Consider the following 27,632-nt stretch of genomic DNA (forward strand, 5'->3'; position numbering starts at 1 on the left):
TGCTTTTAAGCTTTATTAAAATATAAACACACACAGGCTTTTTTTTTTTTTTTGGCCGAAAGCGACGTAAAGAATTGAAAAACTGCATTAGAACTTTGCTTTAAAAAAAAATGCATAAGAACTACAGGCTGCATCAAGGTTTTGAAACAGCAAGGGGCGTTTTCGAAAACTTGGTTTTTTGACCGTAAGTCTATTTTTCGTCGTTAGCCAACCTGATAAATTTTAAAATGAGAGGGGAATAATATATAAGTTAAGATATTGAAGAGAAATGTTTTTATTTTTGAAAATTTTTACCATTTGTTACCGCAGGCTGCTTGAACCGTTATAACTTAGATGGCAGCACGTGTTCATCATTTATCAGCACGGTTAAAATTCAAAATAAATTGAACTATGATCTTTTTTAAGCGTAGCTTTTCGAATGTAGTAAAAATGTGATAAGCTATTTTTTTTTTTTTTTTTTGCAAAAAAAAAAAAAAAAAGAAAAAGAAAAAATATGTATTTTACCCATCAAATTGGGGTAGTAATTTTTTTTATTTGTACAAAGAGGCAAAAACTCATTAGAAGAATATAAATTTCAATATACGATTTATTATTTTTTTCTGAACAAAAAACAGTTCTATTGTAGTCTGAAATCTTAAACCTGTTACTTACATTTTCACTTACATTATGCTTTAATTTTCTTACCAGAGCCAAAGCTTTAAAAAAAAAAAAAAAAAAAAAAAAAAAAAAAACGCACAATTCAGAAGTACTTTAGCACAAAACCACATCAATTTTTCATAACAGCAAAGTGCGTTTCCTACTCATTTATTCTATTCCCTCACATTTGTTAACCACTTAATCAAGTATTCATGTAATGAACGCCATAACTCTAATTTTTTGATGCAGATTATCCGGACGTGGGCCCGAACACGCATTCTCCTGGTTACGAGGAGAACGTTCTGCCAATCAAGCTATTTAGCTCTGTCGGTCATAGTGCAAGTTAAAGTTATAAGTTTAACCGAAAGTCTCATTCTGGTTCTTTAAAACTGGTTCTTCGGCTCAAAAGCAATTTTCAGGCCGTGGGTCTATTTTTCGTCAGTAGCCAGCACCATAAGTTTTAAAATAAGGTGTAAATCAAAGAAATCGATCAAGAATTGAGGAAAATCTGGCGTAGAAACCAAAAACAGGCTACAGAAATAATATATAAGGATGATTTGAATGTGTCAGAAGATCTTTGTAACTAATGGATCTGTTTCAGCCTTGATCCAGATGAAAGCAGCTCTGAAAGAATTTGCAGTAGGAGGGAGTAGGGGGGGGGGGACTCCAAAAAGCATCCCTCCCCCAGGATACAAAATAACTTATACCTAACTTCACAGCAATATATGCTAAGGGATTTCTGAGCATAGCAAAACGGCCTCTTTTTACGTTTTAAAAGTTGTATTTAAGTTTGTAGTCTCCAGTAACAGTTTGCTCTTTAGCTCCAGGCTTGAATTGAGTTCAGCCTAAGACTTTGAACAAAACAGAAACCCTCATATTTACAGCTCTGATTAATTAAGAAAATTGGAACAAACTTAATCCGATGTAGAAAGAAAAAGTTCTTTCGAATGACATAGAATGTTAAGGGTTGTGAGCAAGCCCGGATTACCCAATAGACCACCCTAGGAATATAAGGAGCCAATCCCGCTGGATTGACTTTATTCTTCAAAAGATGTAATTTTAATGTTAAATAGAAAAAGTTGTACTTAGGAAGGACTGCTTTTGTTACTTCAATTAGTTGTTTTCCCAAATGGAGTCATTTCTGAAACTTTAAAAGTATTTTTTTTTTTTGAAAGAGCATTTTTAAAAACATAGGATCTGACCATTTATAAAATAATTGGACTAAGTTTATTATTAAAAAAAATATATTTTAATCGGTGCGCTTTCATTGCTTACGCTTTTGCTGATGACATCACAAATGATGAAATGCCATTCACTGATGCCAAAGCGCAACACAAAGTATTTAATTCGCTTCTTTACTCACATGTACTAGCAACGACATGGTTGATAGCAAGTGTAGAACGCAATATTTAATTTGCTTCTTGATTATCATAACATGGAAATGCGGTACGTGATGAGCTAAATTACATAATTTGTGAAGTCATAAAGACCACGCCCTATTTTCAAAATCAGACATTTAAAATATTAATTAAAAATGAAGTGCTAGAAAAATGAAAAATTTTTCTTGCTCCATATTTTTTTTTTTTTTTTTTGCTCATTCTATCAATTTCAGTGACAAAAAGTAGTATTTTTGACTGAAGGAAACAACCCCATTCCGTAAATCAGTTGTAAAGCACCACAAAGTCAGATTCCAATTCGCAATTATTAATTTTGAGTGCAAAAGTGTGCCATAAAAAAGTCCAACACGTCTTAACAAAGCATTGCTAGCATGGAATGTGAAAGGATTTTTGCTCAAAAAATAATGTGTTTGATGAAAACACGTGCTGTGGCTCCAATGCAGTTGGTTTTAGCGAGATTAAATAACTGTGGACATTTAGCAAAAGTTCCCCATTAACTTCATCACCTTCTGAAGTAGATTTTTCTTCTCTTATGCTTGGTTTTTGCTCAAGAACTACAAATTTCGAACAAAAACGATGTCTATTGAATTCGAATTTAACTTGTATTGAGAATATGTGGCTTTGTTGACGCTTGGCATTGTATCAGTGCATTCGATAAGAAAAATACTGTGCACTTTTTGTAAGTCAAAGATTTTAGTGCATTTCTTAAACTTACAGAAGTGCTCCAATGCTGCATTTTGGCTACTGCAGCAGGTTTTGCAATCAGTAATACACTTTCCCTATGTTTTCTAAAGTGTAATTTTCTGGATTTTAAATTTTAGAGATGGTTTTACAAAAATGCTTTTAAGTATACACATTTTCTCAATTGCTGAACGTATGAAAACTGAAACCTCGAATGAGAATACCAATTCATTCTCAGAAAAATATACTCTATTTTTATTGTGTTTTTAAATGGTAAATCCACAGTTCATCATATGAGCCAAAGACTTTTCCTTGCTCTTCTTGCAGATATGTGAGGAAGGTGAATCAAACTACAGATGATGTTTGTGAAAATAGTCATTTTATGAGTGGCAAAAGTTAGAAAACTTTTCAATGGAAAAATATTGCGGGGTTAGAAATCCCGTGGGATTAATCCCTCTAAATATCAAGCGGGATCCCGCGGGATTCGGGATTGGGATTGGATACCCTAATTGCAACCAGCCTGTTAGGCAGATAAAAAAGCAATTGGAGGATAGAGCAGGGGCTTAATGATAGTCGAGTTCCTTTTCTGGTCAAAACAGATATTTTCAATATCTTCTATTTGAACAATAATTTCTTAAAAATATAGCTCCCAAAAGGCTCACAGGTTCGAGGGCGCAAAAAAAAAAAAAAAAAAAAAAAAAAAACTGATGATGGATTATGCTGTAAGTTATCGGGGTTTGCTTCCAACATATTATTTTTATGAATATTTTTATTCAAAATTTCACCATGAAGATCACAACAAGGTGGATAACAATACATGGGATGCACCAAAATATGTTTTAAACAGAAGAAAAATTAAAATATAGAGAGAAAGAGTCATTCAGAATATTGTAAGGTACAGACGCCAGCAGTTCTAAGTTTTTTAAAGTAAAAAAAAATGAATGGAAAACAAAAGTGCATCAAGAAATTCAAGAGCCCAAATATTTAAATTTAAATAAAAAAGGAAAAAAATATATATAAGTTACCACTGCTAAATACACCTCAGGCCAAAGCATCAAAAGTTTTTTTTTTTTTTCCGGGGGCTTAAAAGCGTTGTTTTTCAAACAGACAAAATTTTGAAAATTCCATTATGGAAAAACTAAAACAGTTAAATGTTTTTGGAAAGGAAAAAGTGGGGTTTACAACAAATTAAAAAAAAATGGACAAAACAAAATAGGGGGAGGGAGGTAGTCTTTTAAGTTTATCCCCATCTTTTTACATCACCAAAGGTAGCCTAAAATTGAATTTTTATAATTTCGATAGAAAAACGTCAGAAGAGATTCCATGAACCTGCTTCCATCATCATCTTTAAAGATTATCTAAACTTTTTTTTTTTTTTAAAGAAAAATCAATTTAAAAAAATTTTTGTGTGAGACTCAACGAACCATATCCCTTTTTACAACGCTATCAAAGACAACTGCGCATTTCGGACTTAAATATCCAAAACTTCTGGAGGGAGGAGGGTCCTAAACACTAATTATCTCCCTAACACCATCGAAGAAAGCAAATAATTTCGTTTATAGGACCTCAATCCTAAACAATTGTGCAGGAGCGCCCTCAAATCCCCCGCCCCCAGTTCCATTTCCAATATTTTCAAGATGGTCTAAAATTTCAAACATTATGGAGATTTCCCCAAACCCTATAAAGTCACCCAGCATTATAGGTTCTACAAATGCATATTTAGAGTTTTCATTTCGAATTTTTTTAGGGGAAATATCTTTAAAAGGCTCCACCTTCACATTGTATCAGATAGTCTCAAATTTTGTTTTTAGTACCTTAAATTCGAAAACTTTCCTGGAGAGTGATCCTGATTTCAGCTATCCTTTAAACTTATTGAAAATTTTCTAAGATTTTGTTTTTAGGACCTCAATTTTGAAATTCTTTCCTGAGAGCGCCCCCGATTGCAGCCCTTCTCCAACATCATTAAAATCGTCCAAAATTTTGTTTTTACGACTTCAACTTCGAAACAACTACGGAAGAGAGTTACCCAACCCAATTCCTTCTCATAATGTCATCAGAGATGGTTTCCAATTGCATATTTAAGTTTTCAATTTCGAAACCTTTCTGGGGAAGAACGGTTAAACCCCATCTATCTCCGGACGTCATAAAAGATGTCCTACAATTTTTTGGTTTTCAGTTTCAAAACGTTTTTCTCGCTAGAGTCTCCAATCGCCCTGCATCAAAAAAAAAAAAGATCGTTAAAAGTTGCATTGTAGAACCTTAATTTCAAAAAAATTTCTGGAGGAATCTCCCGACTCTCACCGTTCCCCAGCATCATTAGTAAAAGATCGTCGAAAATTACGTTTTAAAAACTAATTTCCACAGGGGAGGGTGGGGGGGGGGGGAGAATTCCCGAACTCATCCCTTTCTTTAACATTATCAAAGATAACATACAACTACATATGTAGGACTTCAGTTACGAAAACTTTCCTGGGCGAGGTCCAAATGCCATTACTTCCCGTTAAATGGCCTTAGATGACCTAAAATTGCATTTCAAACTCTTCAATTTCAAAAAATTCCTGGGGGGACACCCCCAGACCCCCCTTCTTTGAACATCGAAGGAAAACAGGAAAACAAAGAAAGAAACGCATCCCTCATTTTGTCAAACAGGAGGAAAGCACGAAATCTTCAACTGTCACTGGACACTACTATGCCTCTGGTAATGGCTGAGGAGGGGGGATACGATTTCGATAGACTTCAGATATGTGAGGTGGGGCGTAAATAGATGTTAATCTGGCCTTGGATGTGAGAAACTTTTCATCCCTTCAATAGGCAATTTATGTGAAATTTTAGCTTAAAAAAATAATTGCAAAATAAAAAACAACTAATTTGAAATTACAAAAATAAAACCCCCGGGGATCGAAGTAATTTTGTACTAACTTTCAAGGCTGTAGGTGCAATGGGGTCTCCTAAATGCAGACTCCCCCCAGACAGAACTCCACAATTTCTTTGACATTTTTAAAAAATATATGGTGAATTATACATCTTTTATTAAAGATAAAATACGGATATTATATACAAATTATATATATACATACTCTGTGCTCTTTCTAATTATTTTTACACTAAGAAGTGGTTCTCCTAAGATCTTGAATGACTGAGCCAAAAAGTCTTCGTCAGTACTTGAATCTAACTGAAATTTATAATATTTTTGATTAAATCATGCATAGTTTTAAAGGAACACATTAAAAAAAAAAAAAAAAAAAAAAAACATTACCAAAACTTCATGATTTTTCGAAAAATACCTGAAATATTAAAGAATGTTACTTTTGTGTATACATAAGTCTTTGAATAATCGAAATAATATAATCACACAATTGGTTCCAACAGGGCTGCATTTGCATGAAATCTTAACCCTAATTGTAAGCTGTTTATCGGATCCTTATCTAATCCGATTTTATTCAAGTTCTTAATCACATTCTACTATTGTAAATCTTAGTTGTAACCAAAATGAAGCAAAACCTCAATCTTGTTGCTATGAAGCAATCAGGACTAGCTGAAAGTTAGAAATTTTTAGAATGAGTTCCTACTGCTATATGGGTAAGGGGTTCAGTAAAGTATTTAGAGCTGATCAGAATAAAATTTGGAATGCAGGTCATATAAAACTTGTAAGTTTCTTGTACAGTAGGGTGAATCGCTCTTATACAGAGGAAAAAAAAACATCTATCGGAATCCATCTATACCGAAAAGATGTTCGATGGCATGAAGATTAAACAGAAAGGTTATGGTTCTAACCATAATTTTTGCTTTTCTATTTTTTGGCCAGCATTCTCATTTGGGTATTTTTCTTCTTTGCTGCTGAACTTTTGCAGGTTAGTGATTTTGTTTCATTTCTTTTCATGCTTTAAGGCTCTTGAGGAAGGTAGCACGTTTTGGAGACCTTCCCTCATGTTAAATAGAAAGAGTCCTGGGAAGTAAGGGGCTGTTTTCAGTAAGTAACAACAGTTTTAACTGCAGTCCTGGGCTGGAATTGACTGAGCTGGAGGTGTATTTCATGTATTTCTGCCTTAGCCTTGGCTTTAGGGCTGTTACTTACTGAATATACCTGCCTTGCCTTCAATATTCGAGTTGAACCAAACCATTGCTTTGGTCACTCATCTGGTCATTGCTAATTCTGTATTAGCTACCTGTTTGTTTGGCACTCTAGGCTTCCTTAAGAGGTTTTCCACCTCCAGCTCAGTAACTCCTATGCCGGGCTGATGAGTGCTAATTAGCACGAAATTGCAGTTCGCGGCTGGATTGACTGAGCTGGCAGTGTATTTCACGTAAATGAGGCGCTGGTATTCCCCCTGATGACCTATCCAGGGTTCGTACTCTATTTGGATGAAAAAATTCCATGACTTCATAAAAAAGTTCATGACCTTGTTACATGAAGACAATAGTACATCAAACTTGCCAGTTTTTGGAAAAAAGCACTAGCAGAACTTCTACGAGAATGCCACTACCTCATCGAAACACTTACTAGTGATTGAAAATATCAGTGTACACTTAAAAAACTAAACTATTCTTAGCAATAAGAATAGTTTAGTTTTTAGGTTAGGTTAGTTAGCAATAAGTTACTTTCCCTAAGTCGGGGCTAAGGCAGAACTACATGCAATATACCAACCTACACGAAATATTTCTGGATGTGATAACTGAACTGTCTGGTATATTGCACATAAACTATTCTTATTCGTCTTTATCATACAAATTTAAATAAAGTAAAAATGCAATGAATGAATATAACAGCGGTCGGCAACCCGTCGATCACGGCCGCATTTCGAATTTTTTCCCCAATCTTTCCAATTTAGAAGATCCAGTGTGGCTTGAAAACTTAAGTTTCCTCATCAATCTTACTAGAAAACTTAATGAGCTCAATGTGCAGCTGCAAGGCAAAAATAAGGATATCCTAGTAATGATTTCAGCAGTAAAATCGTTCATGGCAAAACTGAAAATTTGCGAGAAAAAATTTGGCATGACGTGAATTAAAACATTTTCCCACTCTTCAAGAACAACTAGGAAAACTTAAAAATCATGATTTTTACTGAATATAAAGAACATAATGAAATATTAAACCAGATTCAAACAGAATTTGAAGACCGTTTTAATGACTTTAAAAACTTATAACTCCTTGCTCAATTTATTTCCAACCCCTTCACACTTCTAGACCCTGAGCGCATATCATTAGACAGGGAAAATAGTTTTCATTACAATGGAATAACTGCTGAAATTGAAATAATTACAATGCATAATGACCTTTCTTTAAAACCATTATGGGACTGAGCGTGTGAATAAATTTGGTTGTTCGTGCCTAAAGAAAAGTATCCTATGCTCTCAAGTGCGAGTCAACGCTTTCTAAGTATGAAATTCATCAAAAACAAGTACCAAAACCGATTGACGAACAATCATTTGGATGACTGCATTAGGCTGAGCTGCAGGAGTTGCGCACGGAAACTCAAAAAACTTGCTACTGACATGGAAAAATCAGCCATTTGAATACCTTCTCCGCAAGTAAATTAAAATATGTAACGGCTTTACAAAATTTTGCATTATTAAAATAGGGAAGTCTTCGATTTTTCAATTTTATTTTTATATGATAGAGCAACATGTATGAACATCATAGGTGAAAAAATTTTTCGATACGATAAGTAGTTTTTTTTAAATTAATCTTTAAAGTTAGTTCAAGCACTTGTGACGTCAAATGGCATAGGAAGTGACGTCATGCGTTCTTCCGATATGGGAGAAGCCGTAGGACGTTCTTCGAAGTTAACTTCGAAGACGAAACGTAAAAGGCTTATCTCCTCGCATTTAAATCCTCGCGTTTCTGGAACATTAAACCTCTCATTCTCTCGAAAATATTCGAATATCATCATTGATGTTACTTGAGGAACATTATTTAGATTGTGCTTTAACGAATCCGGCCTCCATAACGTGTTCAAAAGGATTATTGAATTTCTAAAAAATAAAAATATCAGCGCGCTCAAAATGTCCCTAGCGAAAACAAGGGATCTTCGGCGGAAGGCTGCCCATTAGTGCCCTGTGACGTAAGCTTGTGATGTTTCAGAAGAGCGCACTTGTGTGCGTAGATTTTTAAAAATTCATTAAAAATCAATCACAGTGTTTTAAAATTCGGCAACGGTAAATTTTTTAGTTTTGAGGGTCAATTAACAATATCCAATAGTCAAAATATGAACATTTAATAGGTTGCAACTTCCCTATTAAGGAAATAGCTTTTTTAAAATTTTCCTTAAATATATATTAGTGTCAAAATTCTATATTAAAAGGAGTTAATGATATTAGCATTATTTTAGCAATTTTAAAGCAAATATTTAATTATCATTAAAATCTTATTTCAATGATAGTTAATTAATAGTTTTAAATCAGAAGCAGTCTCAACACTACAGTCGAGAGCGCCCCGAACTTAAATTTTCGGAAGATGAAATTTTTTCAATTTTCCAGATGAAAATCCGATTTTTATCGGAGAATAAAATATGACCATACCCACATGAATACCTGCATCTAATCGAGAAAAGACATTATGCATCATTACATTTTTATTTGTTTTTTAAATATTTTTTATTGCAATTCTGTCTCCAATTGTCTAATCGTGAAACAAAAATTGCTGAATAAAGACATTTTAAGGAGGATACAGTGACCTCCTGTTGGGCAAGCAACAGTGCATTTATTAATTGTGTCTCACTGCTTGCCGAGCTTGCAAAGTAGATCGTCAGTCAAAAATAGTTGCCGACCGCTGGCCTATATTGATGCTTAAATGTCCTTTTTTCTTTATATAAACAGGCAGGATGATAATGAATGCGACAAAGGTTGAATGAGTCATTACTAAGTTTCAATAAATTTGCTTCAAAAGTTGCCGTTTAATGTCAGTAGTGCATTTATCATCCTCATAACTTGACAGCATTTTAATTCTTTAAGGCTCTCGAAATCCATTCGCAAACATTACTACCAAAGACAGTCTCAATTAGCGTCTTTAGAAAAGCCCCTAATTCCCCCCCCCCTCACTTAACGTATTTAAAAACAAACTAAAATTGCGTTTTTCAAACATCAGTTTCAAGAACTTTTAGGGAAAGACCCCGGATCCCCCTTTTCTCCAACGCAATCACTATACCTGAAAATTTCATTTTTAGACGGTTCCGTGGAGCCACAGCTTCCTGCTTAGACTAGCCTGAAATTGATTTCAGTTTCAAAAATACAGTTCGTGTGTGCACACTGAACCCCGCCCGCTCTTAGTCCCATCGTTATCAAACAATGCTTAAAATACGATTTTGGGACTTATATTTCTGAAGAATTCTGGAGGAGAACTGCCAGGCTTATGTAACTTTTCACGGCGCTAGGGCATATGCATCAATCGTCTAGTTGAGGTGGACAAAAGTCTACAGTTATATTTTTCAGATATTAATGTTGAAAAATATCCGAAAGATCCATAGAAGCTTCCCAGTTTTGTTAATGTCACCAAAGATAATATAAAATTGCAATTTTAGAAATATCCGCTTTAGAGCTCCAAAATCCTTCCTTCCCAAAAATAGCCTATAATGGATTTCAGTTCCAAAAAATATTTTGGTTTGGAATATTTTCACGTTTCCCCTATTGTTTTCAAATCTAACCAAAAGCGGGTTTTTGAAAAAATAGTGTCGAGAAATTACCGGAAGATAGTTGCCAGATCCCCTACCGTCACCAAAGACGGCCTGAATTTACGTTTTAAACTTATATTTCGAAATCTTTCGATGGGAGACGATTGAATCTCCCTCCCTCTTGCAACGTCAACAAAGGTAACCCAAAATTGCGGGTTTAAAATTTCAGTTTTGGAGATTTTTCGGGAAGAACGCCGATCCTTCCTAAGCTACGGTCTTAAAAAATAGCGTCAAATTGATTTCAATTTTGAAAGAATTTTAGGAAAGAACTGCAACATTACTTTCACCTAAAATCTCGAAAAAGTTCCTAAAATTGCGATATTTGACATCAATTTTGAAAATTTCTCCATGCACCTTGAATATACTTGACTCTTTTATCCTTGCAACCAAACATAACTAAAGATTAACTAAAAATATTTTTCATACGCAGTTTCGATAATTTTCTTGGAGCAATCCTCCTCCCCTGAACCCCTGACACCTCCCCCCCCCCCCCACGCTTCCCCTTCCTCCGTCCCTTCTCTGATGTCACCGAAGAAAGACTATAAAATGCGTTTTTACGACCAGTAAATTTTGGTATCTATAACATTCTTCAACGATATAAATTGCACCTAAGGAGTTTCTTACTATAAAAAATTTCTTCCTTTTTATAAGATCATTCTTCTGTCCCCCCCCCCCCTTTTTTTAAATTCGAACTTTGCATAGAAATGTAAAGAAAGATTTATATAGACGTTAAAGATTAGTCAAAATATGCAAGTTACTCTTGAAGGGCGGCACATTAGGTCTTTGCACACGGGCGGCCGACACCCTAGGATCGGCCCTGACGAAATATTTGCGATCTGGAAGTCAAATGCTTAAACATGGTTGTGGAAAATCTTAGACAGCATTAGTGGACTAGGACTTCCACTATACATAAGATTCTCCACGGAAATTTTTTTAAATTAAAATCTTAGATACGCAATAGTGAGTCATCGTAGATGACATTAGAAAGGTTGGAGGCTGGAAACTTTTCCCTACAAGTTTTTGATATTACAGTATTAAAAATGAAAATTTGGACAACTTTTAATAATTTTGGCGCAGTGCTGAGGTCAGAGGCGCACCTTTGGAATGTTCTTGAGAACGAGATACTAAAAACAAAATTTTAGATGAGCTTCAATGATGTGGGAAATAGGTAGTTCCTAAATTTTCCTCCAGAAATTTTTTCTAATTAAAGTTCTAAAATCATAACTGCAGACGTTCTTCGTGATTTTACGGGAAAGGATATAGACTGGGCGTTTTCCTCAGAAAATATTTAAAAAATTGAAGTCGTAAAAAAAAGGGATTACTTTTTAATGATGTTGGGGAGGGATAGAGTCGGGGGCATACACGTGTAAATTTTACCGAAGTTGAGATCCCTAAAACGCCTTTGTAGGCCATCTTTGATGATGTTATGGAAAAGGTTGGGGTTCGCTCCACAAATTTTTCCAAAATTGATGTCTTAAGAACGCAATTCAACAGAAGTCAATGTACGAAAGAGTACGAAAGTACGCAATAGCAAGCCATCTTTTTATATTTCTATTGTGAGTGAAATGAGTTTGTTAATTTCGCCTGATTTAAATGTAGTGAACTGAATCTTTGGTGATATTTAAAGGGTTGGGGTTCTTGATTATCCCTGGAAATTTTTTGAAATAAAATTCCGAATTGGCTTTTTTTGATAAATTGAAAGGAAGGGATGGAGATCAGGTACTCTTCCCCATTAATTTTTTGAAATCGAAGTTCTAAAACTGAAATTTTAGATGAGGTTTTGTAAAGTTGTGAGAGTGTTCTTGTGAGTAGGAGAAGAGGATGCTCTCTGGAAAAGCTTTCAAAATTGACAACCTGGAAATGAAATTTTAGACGTTTATTGGCAGCAGCTGGGAGTGCTGTTTCGTTGAATAAGTTTTGAACTTGATGCTTTAAAAACAAAATTTTAGTCCATCTTTAATAATGTGGAGGGTGTTCGGTGGTTCTTAACTAGAAAATGTTCCGTTTTTTGCATCCTTATATTTTTGGGGGCTTGCTGAAGTTAAGGGGGCTTCCCCGGTAAGTTACTGAAATTCAAGTCCAAAATACAAAAATTTTTCTTCATGAAGTGGGCGTTCAGGGCTATATCACTTAAAAATTTTCAGAATTGAAGATCTTTAAATGAAAACTTTGGCTATCTTTAATGATGTCGGGGAAGGAGGCCGCGTTACAATTCTCGTATGAGAACGGCCGCTGTCACAGATTTTAATCAACAAAATATACTTTTCTTTTTTAATTAAGGTTGGAGATACTGCATTTTTAAATTTTATAGCTTCAATTTAGCGCTCCGGGGGCTTTATGCCCGGGCACAGGTGCCCCCCCCTGTTCTTAAGAATTAATGACATTTTGCACCGTTAAAAAAAAAAGTATCGTCGCTGGAATGAGAAAAAGTATCTGGAAGTGGGAAAGGTGTCAAATGAAATTAGAACAAACAAAGACAATGTGACATTATGAAAAAGCTAAATTTAAACGCTATTAGGCGTGATAAAATCATTTTAAAGGAAATAAGTCTTTTTTGTAAGCATGCACAATGTTGAAATATTGATTCAAAGGAAATAATTTTTCATGAAAAAAATAATCTATATATATAAAAATGAAAGTTTGTCTGTATGTCATCCATGAACTCAAAAACTACCCGGCAGATTTGGCTGAAACTTTCACCGTTTGTTATTTTTGGTACTGGGAATGTTTATAGACCAGTTTGAAAAAAATTCGTTCGATAGTTCCTTTTTTATTCCATTTAAGTAACAATCCATTGGATAAATACGAATAAAATTATCGGCTGCAGAAATTAATTCGCGTCAAAGATCTCATTGATAAGAAGTTAGCTGTTGCCATTTTTCTTGAGTTTGAACAAATAAATTCTTTCTTTATTGTTTTATGGCTTTTCATGCAATGGGAGGATTTAAAACTTTTTCTATTTTATATTTTTAGCGATTGATTGATCTTGCAAACTGCGTGAGTACAAAATTTGAGTATAGTCACGGCTTCACTTGATACCTGGACCGATTATTATGAAAATTGCTATGTATTTTTCCACGGAGAAGGAGCATAATATGCTCATTGAAGCCACTCGCCACCAGGTGGCACTGCATAGTAGCAACTTCTGCCCCGTTCAACCGATTGTCATGAAAATCAGTATAATGATGTCTTTTTTTGTTGGCGTAGCAACACGCGTTGGGTACAGCTAATAAATAAATAAATAAAAGTCACTTAAAAATAATAACTGCTCAGGGCGTCGCGTCACCCAGAATTTTCCAGCACGTTGGCGGCCCAGTAAACCACTGCTAATGACGACTAATAGTTACAATGTGGCACGACATTTTGAATCTTTGATCTTATTTCCTCAAATTACTGCGGAATTTTTTGCAACAACTGTTGCGTAACCCTACTCATTGTTCGGACGGAACCCTTGGGTTCCGCCGAACACACTTTGGGAATCGCTGCTTTAAAGTAAAGTCACGTTCTTTAGTAAATTCATGTTTTTACACCAGATATTTAAAAATAAAATAAAATCAGTAGTGAATAAATCTTCAGATTCAAATGTACTTGTTTACTTATTTGCACATTTTCAAATGCATATAAATTAATAGGTTCAGAAATTCTAGAAAATATTGTTTGATTCCTGACATTGAAAGTAGCTTTGAGTTGCATAGATTAGTTTTGCGTGCCGAATGTTGGGCAGAGGATTAGAATTCCCCTATTTCAGTATCCTATCGCCTGACTATAGATCTTCATTTTCTAAAACCTTCAACAAATAAAGGTAAACTTTGATAAATTGAATTAATAAGTTTTTACGAGTGATGGAAACAACACGTTTTATTTGGTCTTATTTTGTGTTTTTACCACCTTTTATTATTTTCAAATTTTGTGTTTTTGACATTTTTTTTCTTGATAATTCATGTTTTACCTGAATAAATTATATACAGTTAAACCTCCCTTAATGGGCAATCCCCGTTAGCGGACAGTTTTTGAACCCCCAGATCCTCGAGATAGGTGTGTAGTGTATTTCACTCCTCATTAGCAGACAGAAAATCAACAGAGTTCCTTTTTTTTTCTGTGTCTGGTAAAATTTTGCTCAGCACTGCATTTGTGGTAAGGATTTTTTCAACTCCTTTACCATGTTCAGGGTCTATCAAGTACTGATTAGAGGATTAAAACCCCTTATGCTCAGAAAACAGGAGCCATTCAAGTTTGGGCAGTCTTTTGTCCACCTACACCCGCTTAAGAAAAAGAATGAATCAATGGGTTTAATGAAGGAGTGATTCCAAGAACTGGTTAAGAATGAGTGCCCATGCAACCAATACATGTGGTGAACAATTTCCATTCTCATTTATGTGGTGTTGCCTTTCATTCTTCCTCTTAGAGAGACATTTTAGAGGTTGCATTTACGCCATAAATAATGTTGTGCAAAAGAAAAAGGGTAATTTTAAAAGAAAAAACAGAGACTATTGAGTATGCAGAAAAAGAAAAAGATAACATAATAAAAAATTTTGAGCATTTTGGTGTCGGGAAGACACAAATTGGAACATTATTGAAAGAGAAGAATAAAATTTAAGAGCTTTAGCTTTTGAATAGCAATGAAAAACAAAAAACAAAAAAGGTGCTAAAATCAACAACTTTGATTGCAATCATGGGGTGCCCATATGCAAATTTTTAAGGGGGGGAGCTCAGATATTTTCCCCCATGGAAATTTCAGGTATTTCAGTACAGATTAGAGTTATTAAAATTAAAATTTGATATTTTTGTGAAGAAAAAAGTACTAAAAGCAAGGAACTTCTAATTTCTATGGGGGGCTTGAGCCCCCACTTACCCCCCACCCAAATATAGGCGCCCATGATTGCACTGTGTTTGACTGGTTTATTCATCTAGAGGAAATAATTTACCAGATAGTGGGTCATTACTTCTAGAAAAGGCCAAAGAAGTATCAGAAGAGTTGGGATACAGCGATTTTAAAGATGGCTTTAAAAATTTTGGACAAGACATAATGTTTCATTCAAGACAATTTGCAATGAAGCCAAATCTGTCAATCCAACCATTGTTCAAGAATTGACAGTGAAGCTCAAAAGTTTATGCGCCGACTATGAAGCAAAAGATGTTTATAATTTGGATGAAAAGGATTGTTTTACTCTTGCCAAGTAAGACATTGTGCCTTGTAGACGATAAATGCTTAGGAGGGAAGACTTCAAAAAAGAGAGTTTCATACATTCACATATTTTTACATTGAGAAAATTGGCTCATTGTAATTTTAAGATAAATGCCTACAATATGTTTTACTATCTTGCACTTTTAACACTACAGTTTAATTTCTTGCTGATGCTGGAATATGTTAATAATATTGACACATATACGGTCACACGGGAATTATGGGTCACTCTCTTTCCGTGGTAAATAATGGTCACCAACTTTTTACTGTTAAAATATTTTGTAAAGTTTAAACAAGCAAGTTTAACTTTAAAAAAAAAAAAACATTGTGATGCATCGCAACATCACAATGTAAGGTTGGCGATGCATCACAATGTAGAAATTCCTACATCCAATAGCACTAGTATATTTACATAATATTTAAAGGAATCATTACTTCATACTTACATCTCCTATCCAAACAGTTGATCTCCTATTCATATCGCATTGAAACAGGCTCCCTTTGAACCTAAACATAAAAACATATGATTATAACAAAGCTTAAATTTTGGGAAATCAAACGTTAAATAATCTGAAAAAGAACATATATAAATTTAAAGCCAAACAAAAACTAGTATGTTGTAGCCTCACGAAACTTCCTTCTATATCTTTCTTATAATTCTGATCCCTCCCCATGCTTCACGAGGAAGCAATATTCCCAACAGAAACAAAATTACACATGCAAAAACTTGACGACCATCCCAATGTCTGAATTATCGTAAAACAAAGCAAAGAGCGAAAATTGAAAGTTATTTTAAAAGACATGCTTGAATTAATTACAAATATTTAATTTGTTAACAAACATAAGATGACAACAGTTAATAATTTTAAATCATTTTGAGATAATATTTCCGATCATTTCTATACAATTAAAATCACGAGAAATACGCAGACGACAGTTTATTACGATTTATCTTTCTTATTGTTGCATCAATAAAACTATTTTTATTCGCAAAAAAAATCAAAAAATCAGCACCTCTTGGAGCGGTTGGCGCAAAAATTGAACCAACGCCTGTTTACATATAGGTTCACATTTATTCCAAATTTCATCCAGAACCTAGCATTACTTCTTGAGATATGGCACTCACAATGGAAAAAAAGAACGTTCGATTGCGCCATCCCCTTTTCAGCTGTTGACGCCAAAATAAAATCAGCTCTCATTCCCTCTAAGGGTTAATTGTCGATAAATTTTTGTTTGATTCTGCTTGTTATTTCTTGAGATACAGCAGTCACAATTGACGACAAAAAATGTTCTATAGTTTAACCCCTGTTTGAGCTATTGACACCAAAATTGAATCAGCCCCTGTTCCTGTTAGTGGCAACATATGGACCAAATTTTGTTTGATTCCGCCAGTTACTTCCTGGGTAATAGCAGTCACGCAAAACTCAAAAAATGTCCCATTGCTCCACCCCCCTTGGAGGAATTCGCACCAAAAACCAATCGGCACAAGTTCACATAGGGGCACACATGTGTGCCAATTTTCGTTCGATTTCATACAGTAATTTTTGCTGTAGAGTGGTCACAAAAAACTGGTCACACACATACGTGACACACACACACAGACACATTTTCCAAAAATGGTCGAAATGGACTCAGCACACCTCAAAACGTTCGAATCCATCAAAATTCGAAAATTTGCACGAATCCAAGTAATTAAAAGTATTTAAGAAAAAAAACAGTAATTTCCTATATCCATGGGAGGACATTGACAAATTATTCAGCAGACTAAATGATTTGCTTCACTAAAGCAAGGAACCAAGAGTTTTCCGCTTTTTACCGCAGTTTTGTGCACTTTAATGACTTCCCTATCCAGGGGCAAATACAAGGCGAGGGCCAAGGCTAAGGACTCGCCCCCCCCCTCCCCCCGAAACTTAAATAATCGACAATTTTATCCATTCATAGTGTTCAAATATTTTACGAATAAAATGTGAACAATTAAGTAAATATTTGAAATACTACTTCCTTTTGTTGCTTATGAAATTAATTAGTATTGTTTATGCTCTACTAGGTGCCTTATTACTGACTGATTAGGTGCTTTTTATTGGCATCCAAACAATTTCGGGAATTTTTTCGTACCCAAAACACCAATATTCTCCAATATTCTTCAGCATTACACCTACCCCCTAAATAGTAGTATGTATCTGCACCTGTCTCTATGGCTACTTCACAAGATTTTTTTTTAAAGGTAGTTAAAAAAATTTGTAATGTAATTCAAAGTGTCATTAAGCTTTAGGTTTGCGCAACTAAATAAGCATAATTTTATCCCACATTTTGAAATTAATATATTTCAAAGTACACTGAAACCTGTGTAAGTTGACCACCTGCGGTGCATTACTTTAATGGTCAACTTACAGAGGTTGATTTATATGATAAGAGCTAATTCTGTGCCTGATAAAAAGCAGTCAACTTAGACAGGTGGTCAACTTCACAGGTTTTACTATAAGATTATGCTGCTTGATTCTTTGCATTACTTATAATTGATTGATGATTGGTTCTATCTAGAGATGGTAACTGTCTGCGGGGAAAAAAAAAATGTTTTTTTTTTTCCCCTGAAGAATAATATTTTTATTTGTGAAAAATTGAAAATTTTAATATTTCTGGCACAAAACCAAGTATTCAATTTTTTTTTGGTTTCAAAAAGTGTTTCATGTCCTGTTATACCTAAAAAATCAATTTTTCCAGAAAAAAAAGCTAGTTTTCCCTACCACCTTCAAATTTTCGAATTTTGGGATATTTTGCCTCTCTAGTTCTATAATCTAATGTTTCCATTGTCTTCTTTTTTTTTTCCAAATAAATCTAGAACATTGTGGAAAATTAAGCGTAGAGGAATGTTGATGTCATTTCAGTCAAGATCTTATTTTTCCTCAAATGAGTGCTCAGTAGATAATGTGCAACTACCTAGGGTTAGTTGAGAAATAATGGGGGTGTTTCGATATTTGGGAAATTAGTGTTGGCATCAAATTTTTGGCTTGAATAGATTTATTTTGAAAACAATGTTCCTTTATGATAACCCTATGCTAACAGATTCTCTTCTGCTCTTTGACATAAATGATGCCAAAAATTTAGTCAATGGATCAAAATAGCTAATTTTCTAATTATCGAAATATTCCCAATCAAACAGTTTTCGTCCCTTAAGCAGATCACCCTAGTTAATCTGCAAATCACCCTCTGTAGAATAACTGATTTCTACTTTTTATCGGGGCAACATATGTGTAAAAATTCTAAAAATTGCAGAGACATCTGTTTTAACAAGAGTATGAGGGTTTCTCAAAGAAAACTATTTGAAAAAAATAGAAATTAATACTAAAAATAGAAGTGCTTGGTTGCCGACGTGAGTATGAGTACTCCTCAATTTTCTTATATGGAAAATAGAATCTAGAAAGAATTTTCCATATGCAAATCAACGAGTCTCTTTCGATGAATATAGATAAGCTTATAAAACTTTGGTGAACAAACCTGTCTAATTAATATATATCACTGAAAGCTTCTTCCAGCTAACTTTCATTTAATAAACAAACCAAACACTTTAAAAAACAACCATTTTTGTCAAACTTAAGTTACAGTTACAGTTATATTCTGAATAGCCTTCAAAATACGGAGCGAAGGGAAACGCCTGAACGCGGTATAGGAGGCAAACAATATTGGATGAAGCTTGGAGGAGATACGTTTTAATGATATTGAACAATATTTTCATAGCAATCTTGTGCCATTATTGTATGCCGATCTAAAGCCAATATTTTTGTTACGATGGCTTAATAGTGACTTACAATATTGGTTCAGACCTTGGCCAAATATTGGCTCGCAACATTGGCATTACCTTCATTAAACACGAAATGGGAAGATTGGGCGCCGAGCACTTTGGGCGCTGAGCACTTCAGGTGCCGGGAACTTTGGGCGCCAAGCACTTTGGGCGCCGAGCACTTAAGGCGCCAGGAACATTGGGCACAATGTGCTCGGCGTCCAAAATGCTCTTCTTCCTTGCAAGCGGTTCCAATCTTCCTAGACTGAGAATAGGGAATCCGGGATTTCTCCATCGTAAATTTTGCAAAATTGATGATGTCCTAATAACCCAATTTTAATTTATTTCTGGTATTTAAACAACAGGGTGGGGCTGGGGGTGCGGGGCTCTTTTGGGATTTTTCAAAATTGAAGTCTTAGAGGCCCAATTTCAAGCTTTATTTTGCAAGACTAGGGAAGGGGGTAGATAGGGGACAGGAATGAAGATATTCCTCGAAATTTTTACAATCTTTTCAGAAAGATCCTGGGGGGGGGGAGTGGTTTAGGTGGCGCTTCGCCCCCTATTTTTCACGCCAATTGACAGCAACAACAGTGAAGTAATTAATTTTAGTAAATGAATGGTTAAATGTGTTTAAAAAAATAATTGTTTTTGTACTTTCAAGAAAGTATTAAGCATAATTTTCCGAAAAATATTATTGCTAGGCACAATCAGGGGCGGCATTTCAGCATTTCGTTCGGGGGGTCGAGTTTTTTGAACATGAATTTTCTCAGTACGGTATATATAAGGTTAATAGGAAAGGATGATAAAATGGTTTTAATGTTAAGAACAATAAAGCAATATTGAAGTTGAGACACAAATGTTATCTACTATGAAATGACTGACCTGATTGAAATAATAAAAAAACAATGGAAGCAATTCACAAAACAATTCTTCTTCCCTCAAATTTCACTTACTATAAGTAAGTGTAATATTTTTTTTTTTCGCTTTCTATAATGGATTTACATAATATTGAACAGACCAATGATAAATATATCTCATCAAATCCTGTCTCAATTTCTTGAGAAGCAGAATTGATCATTTTATTTAAAATAGTGATTTAATATTTTGACAAAAACTTCATGTGGTTTTGTCACCTCTTCTACATTGACATACAATAAAAACTGTTATGGAAAGTTCTGTCACAAAGTTTTACACTTTGTTCAAGGGCTCAAGCATGCATTAGTGTGAAAATTACTAAGAGTTTCAAATGTCAGTCCAAGAATTAAGGTTAGCGGATTGAAATTTTTGTGATAGAGTGTAGCATTGTTCAAAAAACGCTCCGCAGTATAAATAAAGTAAACAATAATTCAAACAAAGTCACACATATTAAAATGACATCAGATTTTCTATCATTGAAAAGGTCGCTTTCCAGTAATTCTTCTATGGAGCTTTTATAGATTTAACTTTTGAATACCATGGTGTGTCACTTAGAGATTGTCAAGTAAAGAGCCTCTAGATATATTTGTTGATATGAAAGTATTTTTCAATGTGGGATGTTTTTCATAAAGAGCATATCTTTACAAAGAGTTTATAAGAAAGCATATAATGTATCGAGTTGCTAAAATATGTTTCTAGTACAAGGAATCAATGAACACTTATTAGCTAAACATTAAGTGATAATATGAGCATAAAAATTTATGTAAAATGACATGGAGTTTACGCGTACAAAATTGCGCTATCTAAACACTCACTGCACGGGCATGTCATAGAAGATGCACCAGTATAACATAGAATACACAATTTTGAAATATTTAACCCATATGAAGAGATTACTTCTTTAGTTAAGGCAAACAATTATTCTCCATCTGTTATTTCTGTTTTTAAAATGCAAGCAAATAATTTTCTAAGTTATCTAAATTGAATTTAGCCATTTTTTTTATTATTCTTAGTAAAAAATTTGGGGGTGCAACCGCCCCCTCTCGCTCCCCCTATTTGCCGCCCCTGGGCACAATTAGAGGTAAGCCACACCCATGTGCGCCGACAGAACCAAATTTGAGGGGAGGGGTTGGGGTTCACTTGCATACAAATCGCAAAAAAAAAAAAAAAAAAAAAAAATTAATTTGAATTCTGAAATTTTGAATTCAAATTATGTTTTTCGCAATCACGAACTGAGACAGGACCCTACTCATTGGAGTTATTGTTTCTAGAAACGGCTCCTGTCCCCCCCCCCTAGTCTGCCTCTCCTCCTGGGCGGTTACTTGTGCATAGTTGTGTGTGTGTGTGTAGACCTGTGTGTATGCACGTAGGTGTGTGTGAGTGTATGTGTGTGAAGTCGTCTGTGTGTGTGAACGTGCTAGTGTGTAGGACATGGACGCCTCCGACCAGGAGAAGCGGATAGCTCAAAACCGGAGCAGCCGCGCCGCGCCGCCAGCAGAGAACGGTGGGCGGTGGTGCTGCAAAGGCTTCTGGTCCAAGTTGAAAAAGGCACGGACACCAAAAACGGTCAAATAAGAGCAATAAGCAATCGTGATTGCTCAAAAAAAAAAAAAAAAATTAATTTGAATTCTGAAATTTTGAATCCAAATTATGTTTTTCGCAATCACGAACTGAGACAGGACCCTACTCATTGGAGTTATTGTTTCTAGAAACGGCTCCTATCCCCCCCCGGCATCTCCTCCTGGGCGGTTACGTGTGCATAGCTGTGTGTGTGCGTAGAATTGTGTGTATGCACGTAGACGTGTGTGAGTGTATGTGTGTGAAGTCGTGCGTGTGTATGTGTGTGAGCGTGCGTGTGTGTAGGACATGGACGCCGCCGACCAGGAGATCGGATAGCTCAAAATCGGAGCAGCTGCGCCGCGCCGTGCTTTAGCAGAGGACGGTGGGCGGTGGTGCTGCAAAGGCTTCTGGTCCAAGTTGAAAAAGGCACGGACACCAAAAACGGTCAAATAAGAACAATAAGCAATCGTGATTGCTCAAAAAAAAAAAAAAAAAATAATAATAATAATAATTTGAATTCTGAAATTTTGAATTCAAATTATGTTTTTCGCAATCACGAACTGATACAGCATCCTACTCATTGGAGTTATTGTTTCTAGAAACAGCTCCTGTCACCCCCCCCCCAAGCCTGCCTCTCCTCCTGGGCGGTTACGTGTGCATAGTTGTGTGTGTAAGTGTGTAGGCTTGTGTGTGTGCGTAGACCTGTGTGTATGCACATAGGCGTGTGTGTGTGTGTGTGTGTGAGCGTGCGTGCGTGTGTGTATGACATGGACGCCTCCGACCAAGAGAAGCGGATAGCTCAGGACCGGAGCAGCCGCGCCGCGTCGCCTGCAGAGGACGGTGGGCGGTGGTGCTGCAGAGGCTCTTCTGGTCCAAGTTGAAAAAGGCACGGAACATCAAAAACGGTCAAATGAGAACAATAAGCAATCGTGATTGCTCAAAAAAAAAAAAGAAAGAAAAGTTTATTCATTAACGTTTTTTTTTTTTAATTTTTTTTTTTTTTTTCGTTTCTTTTTAACTAGCTGCATTGCTCGGCTTTTTGCACGGTCTACCTCGAAAAAAAAAAAGTTTTGTCAAGTGACGCGTATTCAACAAACATGCTTCAATTAGAGAAAAATAAATACTACAAAATTTCCCGTCAAAATACATTCTTAAATAAAAAAAACGGCAAATCAAAAGTTCCTGAAAAAATTAAATGCAACCCAACAGAAACACAACTAAAAATAATAATAATAATAATAAAAATAAAAATAAAAAAGAAGAAGAAGATAAGTCGCTAAGTAATAATCATAAGGGGAAAATTTTACCTCAAAACAAAAGCAAAATTTTATTAAGTCACAACCGAGGGGGAAAAAAATGACAACCTTCTAAACGCTAATTTAAAATGAGATCGTGCAAACGATAATTTTCCGATTTAAAATTTCTGTTCCATTACGCTTCGCATTGCTTTTTAATTTTTTTCCGGTGATTTTACAGCTTTTTTTTTTTTTTTTTTGAAACTCGAAGGAAATGAAGGAATTTTATGGGTGTTTTTCGCAGACTTTCGAATGTGATCTGAATCAAAGAAATCGGAATTATTTTGGGTAAAAAGAACCATTTAATTTTATTTTCGAGCTTTAAAATTAAAATTCGAACGGTTCAGTCCTTTTTTGGCATTCGAAAACCCCCCTAAGTTCTTTCTCAGGTGCCCAAGTACCTCCCTGCAAAATTTGGTTGAGATCCGACGTAAACCGTGGATTTGTATAAAGAACATACAAACATATATACATACAGATATACTATATACACACATATTATTTGTTTTATTTATATAGATTAATTTATTTACTTTAAAGGGAATAAACCAAACCAAACCCAGTGGAACGACAGCCAGAGCCCGATCATTTTGATATTGGACATGGGGCACAGTTCTAATTCAGGGTCCACCCCAGGGCCCGACTAAGATTTTTGAAGACACTGGGCATGAAATTCATTTTGTGCCCCCCCTCCCCACACCTCCTATTCCAGCCTATTCTATATAATGAAGCTATAAAATATTTCGATAATTGCGTATTAACACAACCGGACAACCATGCTAAATTTGATAGTACCTCATATCACAATATAGAATTATACATTTAAAAAGTAAAAGAGATATAGTATACGATAATTATATTCGATGCAAAGGCGCCCATATAGAGGGGTAAATGGGGGCTCAAGTCCCCCCCCCCAGAATTGGAACTTCCTTGCTTTTAGTACTTTTTTCTTTGCAAAAATGTAAAGACATTTCTTCTCCAGCCATTTATGAATAAGCTATTAAAAATGTCAAACTTTAATAACTCAAATCTGTACTGAAATCGGATTCTATGGGGAAAATAACCTGCTAAACCATAGCGAAAATATCTGAGCCGTCCCCCTTAATATTTTGCCTAGGGCACCCATGATTCAATGGGGTTAAACTTTACCAATGCAGTTAACCATAAATATCAAAGTTATCTCTGATATAACTTTTAATAGTAAATACAGACTAAACTTGGAGTGGTTTTAGGATTTGTAGAGAGATCAAGTTTTTAACGGGAATTTTTATCAACAAATAAAAGATTTTTTTCCTTGTCTCAGCATTTGCAAAAATGTCAATGACATCATTGTACTCTAGGTTCTGAGTGAAATCATTATTTATTTTTAATTAGCATGATAAATTAAGGGGATTTTGGGCCCCTCTGAAATCTAAGAGGAGGGGCCTGTGCCCCGCATGCCCCTGCGGTAATCAGGCTCTGACGACAGCCCATGAGGGCCCAGGACTGTACCCATCTCAGTTTTCCTGACCAAGGGCTGTGGGGTGCAAGAGCACAGGGGCGGGTTTACAGTCTATTCAAGGAGGTGGCGGTTTGAAAACCGTGAAAGCCATTCCCCTCCCCTTCCCGACCCGTCATGTAGAGGGGCAAGGAATCAAATGCGCTCCCCCCTTATCCTGTCTTTTAAATACTAATCACTTCTAAAGAATTTTCACCCCCGTGTAGTGTCAAATCGCCCCTTTGGGGTAGGTCCCCACCAAGGGGACCTCCAGGGTTGGAAACAACTGTTCTAAATCATAGCAATGTCTTATCATACCAGTATAGTGTAGTCCTGGAAGAAAAAGGTTGAAAAACACTTATAGAAATATAAAAATTACCAAAATTCGAAAAAAGAGGAAGAGGCGAGCTTAGGTTCAAATTAAAAAGTGGGTAACGCTGTCCATCCTCGACTACACTAACTTTCTAAAATTAATTTAAAGCAAATTTGTGGAATGTACTTGATTAAAATTAGTAGCGATTGCCAGTAGTTCTTTCAATTTTATATCATTGGTTTCAGAAAATGACGGTCCCGGAGGGGGCGACCGCCCCCACCGCCCCTAGTAATTCCGCCACTGGAAGAGCAGATGTTCCAGTTAGGTAGTCAGTCTATAACGTGGGACCCCCCAGTGTTTAGTTCCCAAGCACGATTGGTACTCATTTTATCAACTAACTGAAGGGATGAACGGCTGAGCCGACCAAGGCCAACCCGGGAATCGATCCCGGACCTGTGGCGTGGAAGCGCTAAGCGCCACTGGGCTTCTAAAAAGCGAATAGTGAGTTGTATTTTTATTTTTGTTGAAACTATTCAGCGAAGAAAGTTAAGTTAAATAAAGGAAATGTTTGCAATAAGTAAAAAAAAAAAAAAAGAATTTAATATTAAAAAAATCTAAAAGTGATATTACTTTTTAAAATCAACTAATTTTGCTTTTCAAAGCCAAGGGTTGAAAGTGCACTTTCTTGAAGCAGCTCACTGCCAGTGCTCATGGACATGAAAGTGACCATATTTCCCTTGATGTACTTAGTAGTTTTCCTAAGTATTTTTTAGACTTTGTTTAATTAATTTTATTTTATTGTTAAAAGTCAACGGGAGTGAGAATGCACTCGTTGCTGGTGCTCGAAGACACTAACAAAAGTTTAGCAATTTTTGTGATGTATTTTGTAGTTTTCAAATTATTCCTATTAGCTTTTCAATTTTCAATTAATTAATTTTTTTAAAGCTAGGGGTTGAAAACACCCTAGGGGGGTACACCCTAACCAGCTCTCGTGCTCATAGGTTCGAGGGTGAAAACAAACAGAAAAAGTGAACTGCACAGAGGGAGCAAAAAAAGAAAAGGCGACCAGGTTCTAAAGGAATTAAAAAATAAAGTCACGCAGTATTGAAGGTGCAAAAAAAAAAAGAAGAAGAAGAAGAACAATCTACACTCCTGTTTGTGAAAATTGCAACACCTCAAAGGACTTACGCGAGTGAGCTGAAAATTGCAAGAAATGTAAAGTAGGGCATGATATGCAAATGATTAGAATTGCAGACCGGTAGCGCATGCGTATGCTGAGCAGCGCCCTCTGAACGGCGGATCGAACCGAATATAAATAGACGGCTGTAGCGAAGCGTGTATGATTATAGGTGGTTATACGGTGGAGTAAACGTTAACTGAATATTTACCTTCGACGAAAGAAAGCGACATTTGAGCAAATTTCGCAGTTTGAACGGGGCAGAATCGTCGACCTTCGTGAAGCTGGATTGTCTTATCGTGCCGCTCGTGTGTAGCGTAACAGCAGCACAATTATGCATGTTTGGAAGCAGTAGACGGACGAGGGTCGGACAGCTCGGAAATCCGGGAGTGGATCCCAAAATGTGACGTCAGCTCGAGATGACAGACACCTGGTGCGTATGGCGCTGGCAGACCTCACAGCCACTTGGTCTGGCCGACAAACTGGATATTATATCCCATTCAGTGGAGTACTCATCTCTAACACCCTGTGTTAGTCCGACTGAGGGACTCCTTGGAGTTCACTTCCACTCTGAACTACCGTCTCAAACCAACAAAAACTCTGATGTCCCTGAATATCTACGACAACTGGCTCTGGAGGTCATAAATAGTATCCCGAGTTACGCTACTCTTATTTATACAGATGGGAGTAAAGACGAGTCAAACCATACTGGGAGTGGTATATATATTGAGAATCCTTCTGTACGTCTCTCTCGACGCAACCCAGACCACTGCTCGGTCTTTAAGAGCGAATTAATAGCTATTAAGGAGGGTTTAAATCAAATTCTCCACTCCACAGACTGTAGTGACATCTGGATTCTTACAGACAGCCGTAGCTCAATTCAACATCTACAGGACTGGAACCAAGTAAATGACCTAGTAAGCATTCAAATCATCAATATGCTTAAAACTATTTCAAAGCGAAGAGACGTCCACCTTCAGTGGATCCCCTCCCACGTCAACATTCCGGGAAATGAAACCGCGGATGCTTTGGCAAAAAGAGGCTGCTCTGAGATGGCCACGACTGATTACGACCTAACCTTTGAAGAAATTTTCTCTGCGGCGAAAAATAGAGACCGGCATGTCTGGCTAGCTCCTCCAGCTCATTCTTGGTACAGTAGACCAAAACCAGGAGGTGCATTACGTTTCAAGGCCGACAGACAGGACCAAACGGCCATCTCAAGACTCTTCAGTGGGCACCTGAAATGCATGTCATTTGAATCCGGCCGTAAAGTCTTCCCAACGTGTCCCAAGTGCCATCTGCTGCCGGCCTCCCCGCAACACCTACTGGATTGCTTGGGGCTCACTCTTGAGGATGTCCGCGACAACCCACTCCTGGTGCTCGACTTTGCGAGGGTGCATGGAATTATGGATTTGATGTAGCTGTCGCTAGATCCTGAAGGATTGGACACAACAACAACAACAACAGGCCTCACAGCTTCTTGTAGACAATTGGCAGTACAGTGGTCAACAACTACAGGTGTTTCATTGTGTGCTTCATCAATTCGGAGAC

At 36.1% G+C, this 27,632-nt stretch overlaps 1 protein-coding gene across 1 annotated transcript in view; it reads right to left on the minus strand.

Annotated features, from left to right (window-relative positions):
* The window catches only part of LOC129219675 (tRNA selenocysteine 1-associated protein 1-like), a 54,356-nt gene extending 35,190 nt beyond the window's left edge, over positions 1-19,166 (minus strand). Inside the window, exons 1-3 of the mRNA XM_054853952.1 lie at positions 19,062-19,166; positions 16,013-16,073; positions 5,792-5,886 (exon numbers count right to left, since the gene is read on the minus strand). Coding sequence (XP_054709927.1) covers positions 5,792-5,886; positions 16,013-16,045 — 128 coding nt within the window. The 5' untranslated portion in view covers positions 16,046-16,073; positions 19,062-19,166. The remainder of the gene's footprint in view (positions 1-5,791; positions 5,887-16,012; positions 16,074-19,061) is intronic.
* Positions 19,167-27,632: the final 8,466 nt, after the last annotated feature.

The sequence above is a fragment of the Uloborus diversus genome, chromosome 4 (genome assembly GCF_026930045.1).
Source record: "Uloborus diversus isolate 005 chromosome 4, Udiv.v.3.1, whole genome shotgun sequence".
Classification (NCBI taxonomy): Eukaryota; Metazoa; Arthropoda; class Arachnida; order Araneae; family Uloboridae; genus Uloborus; species Uloborus diversus.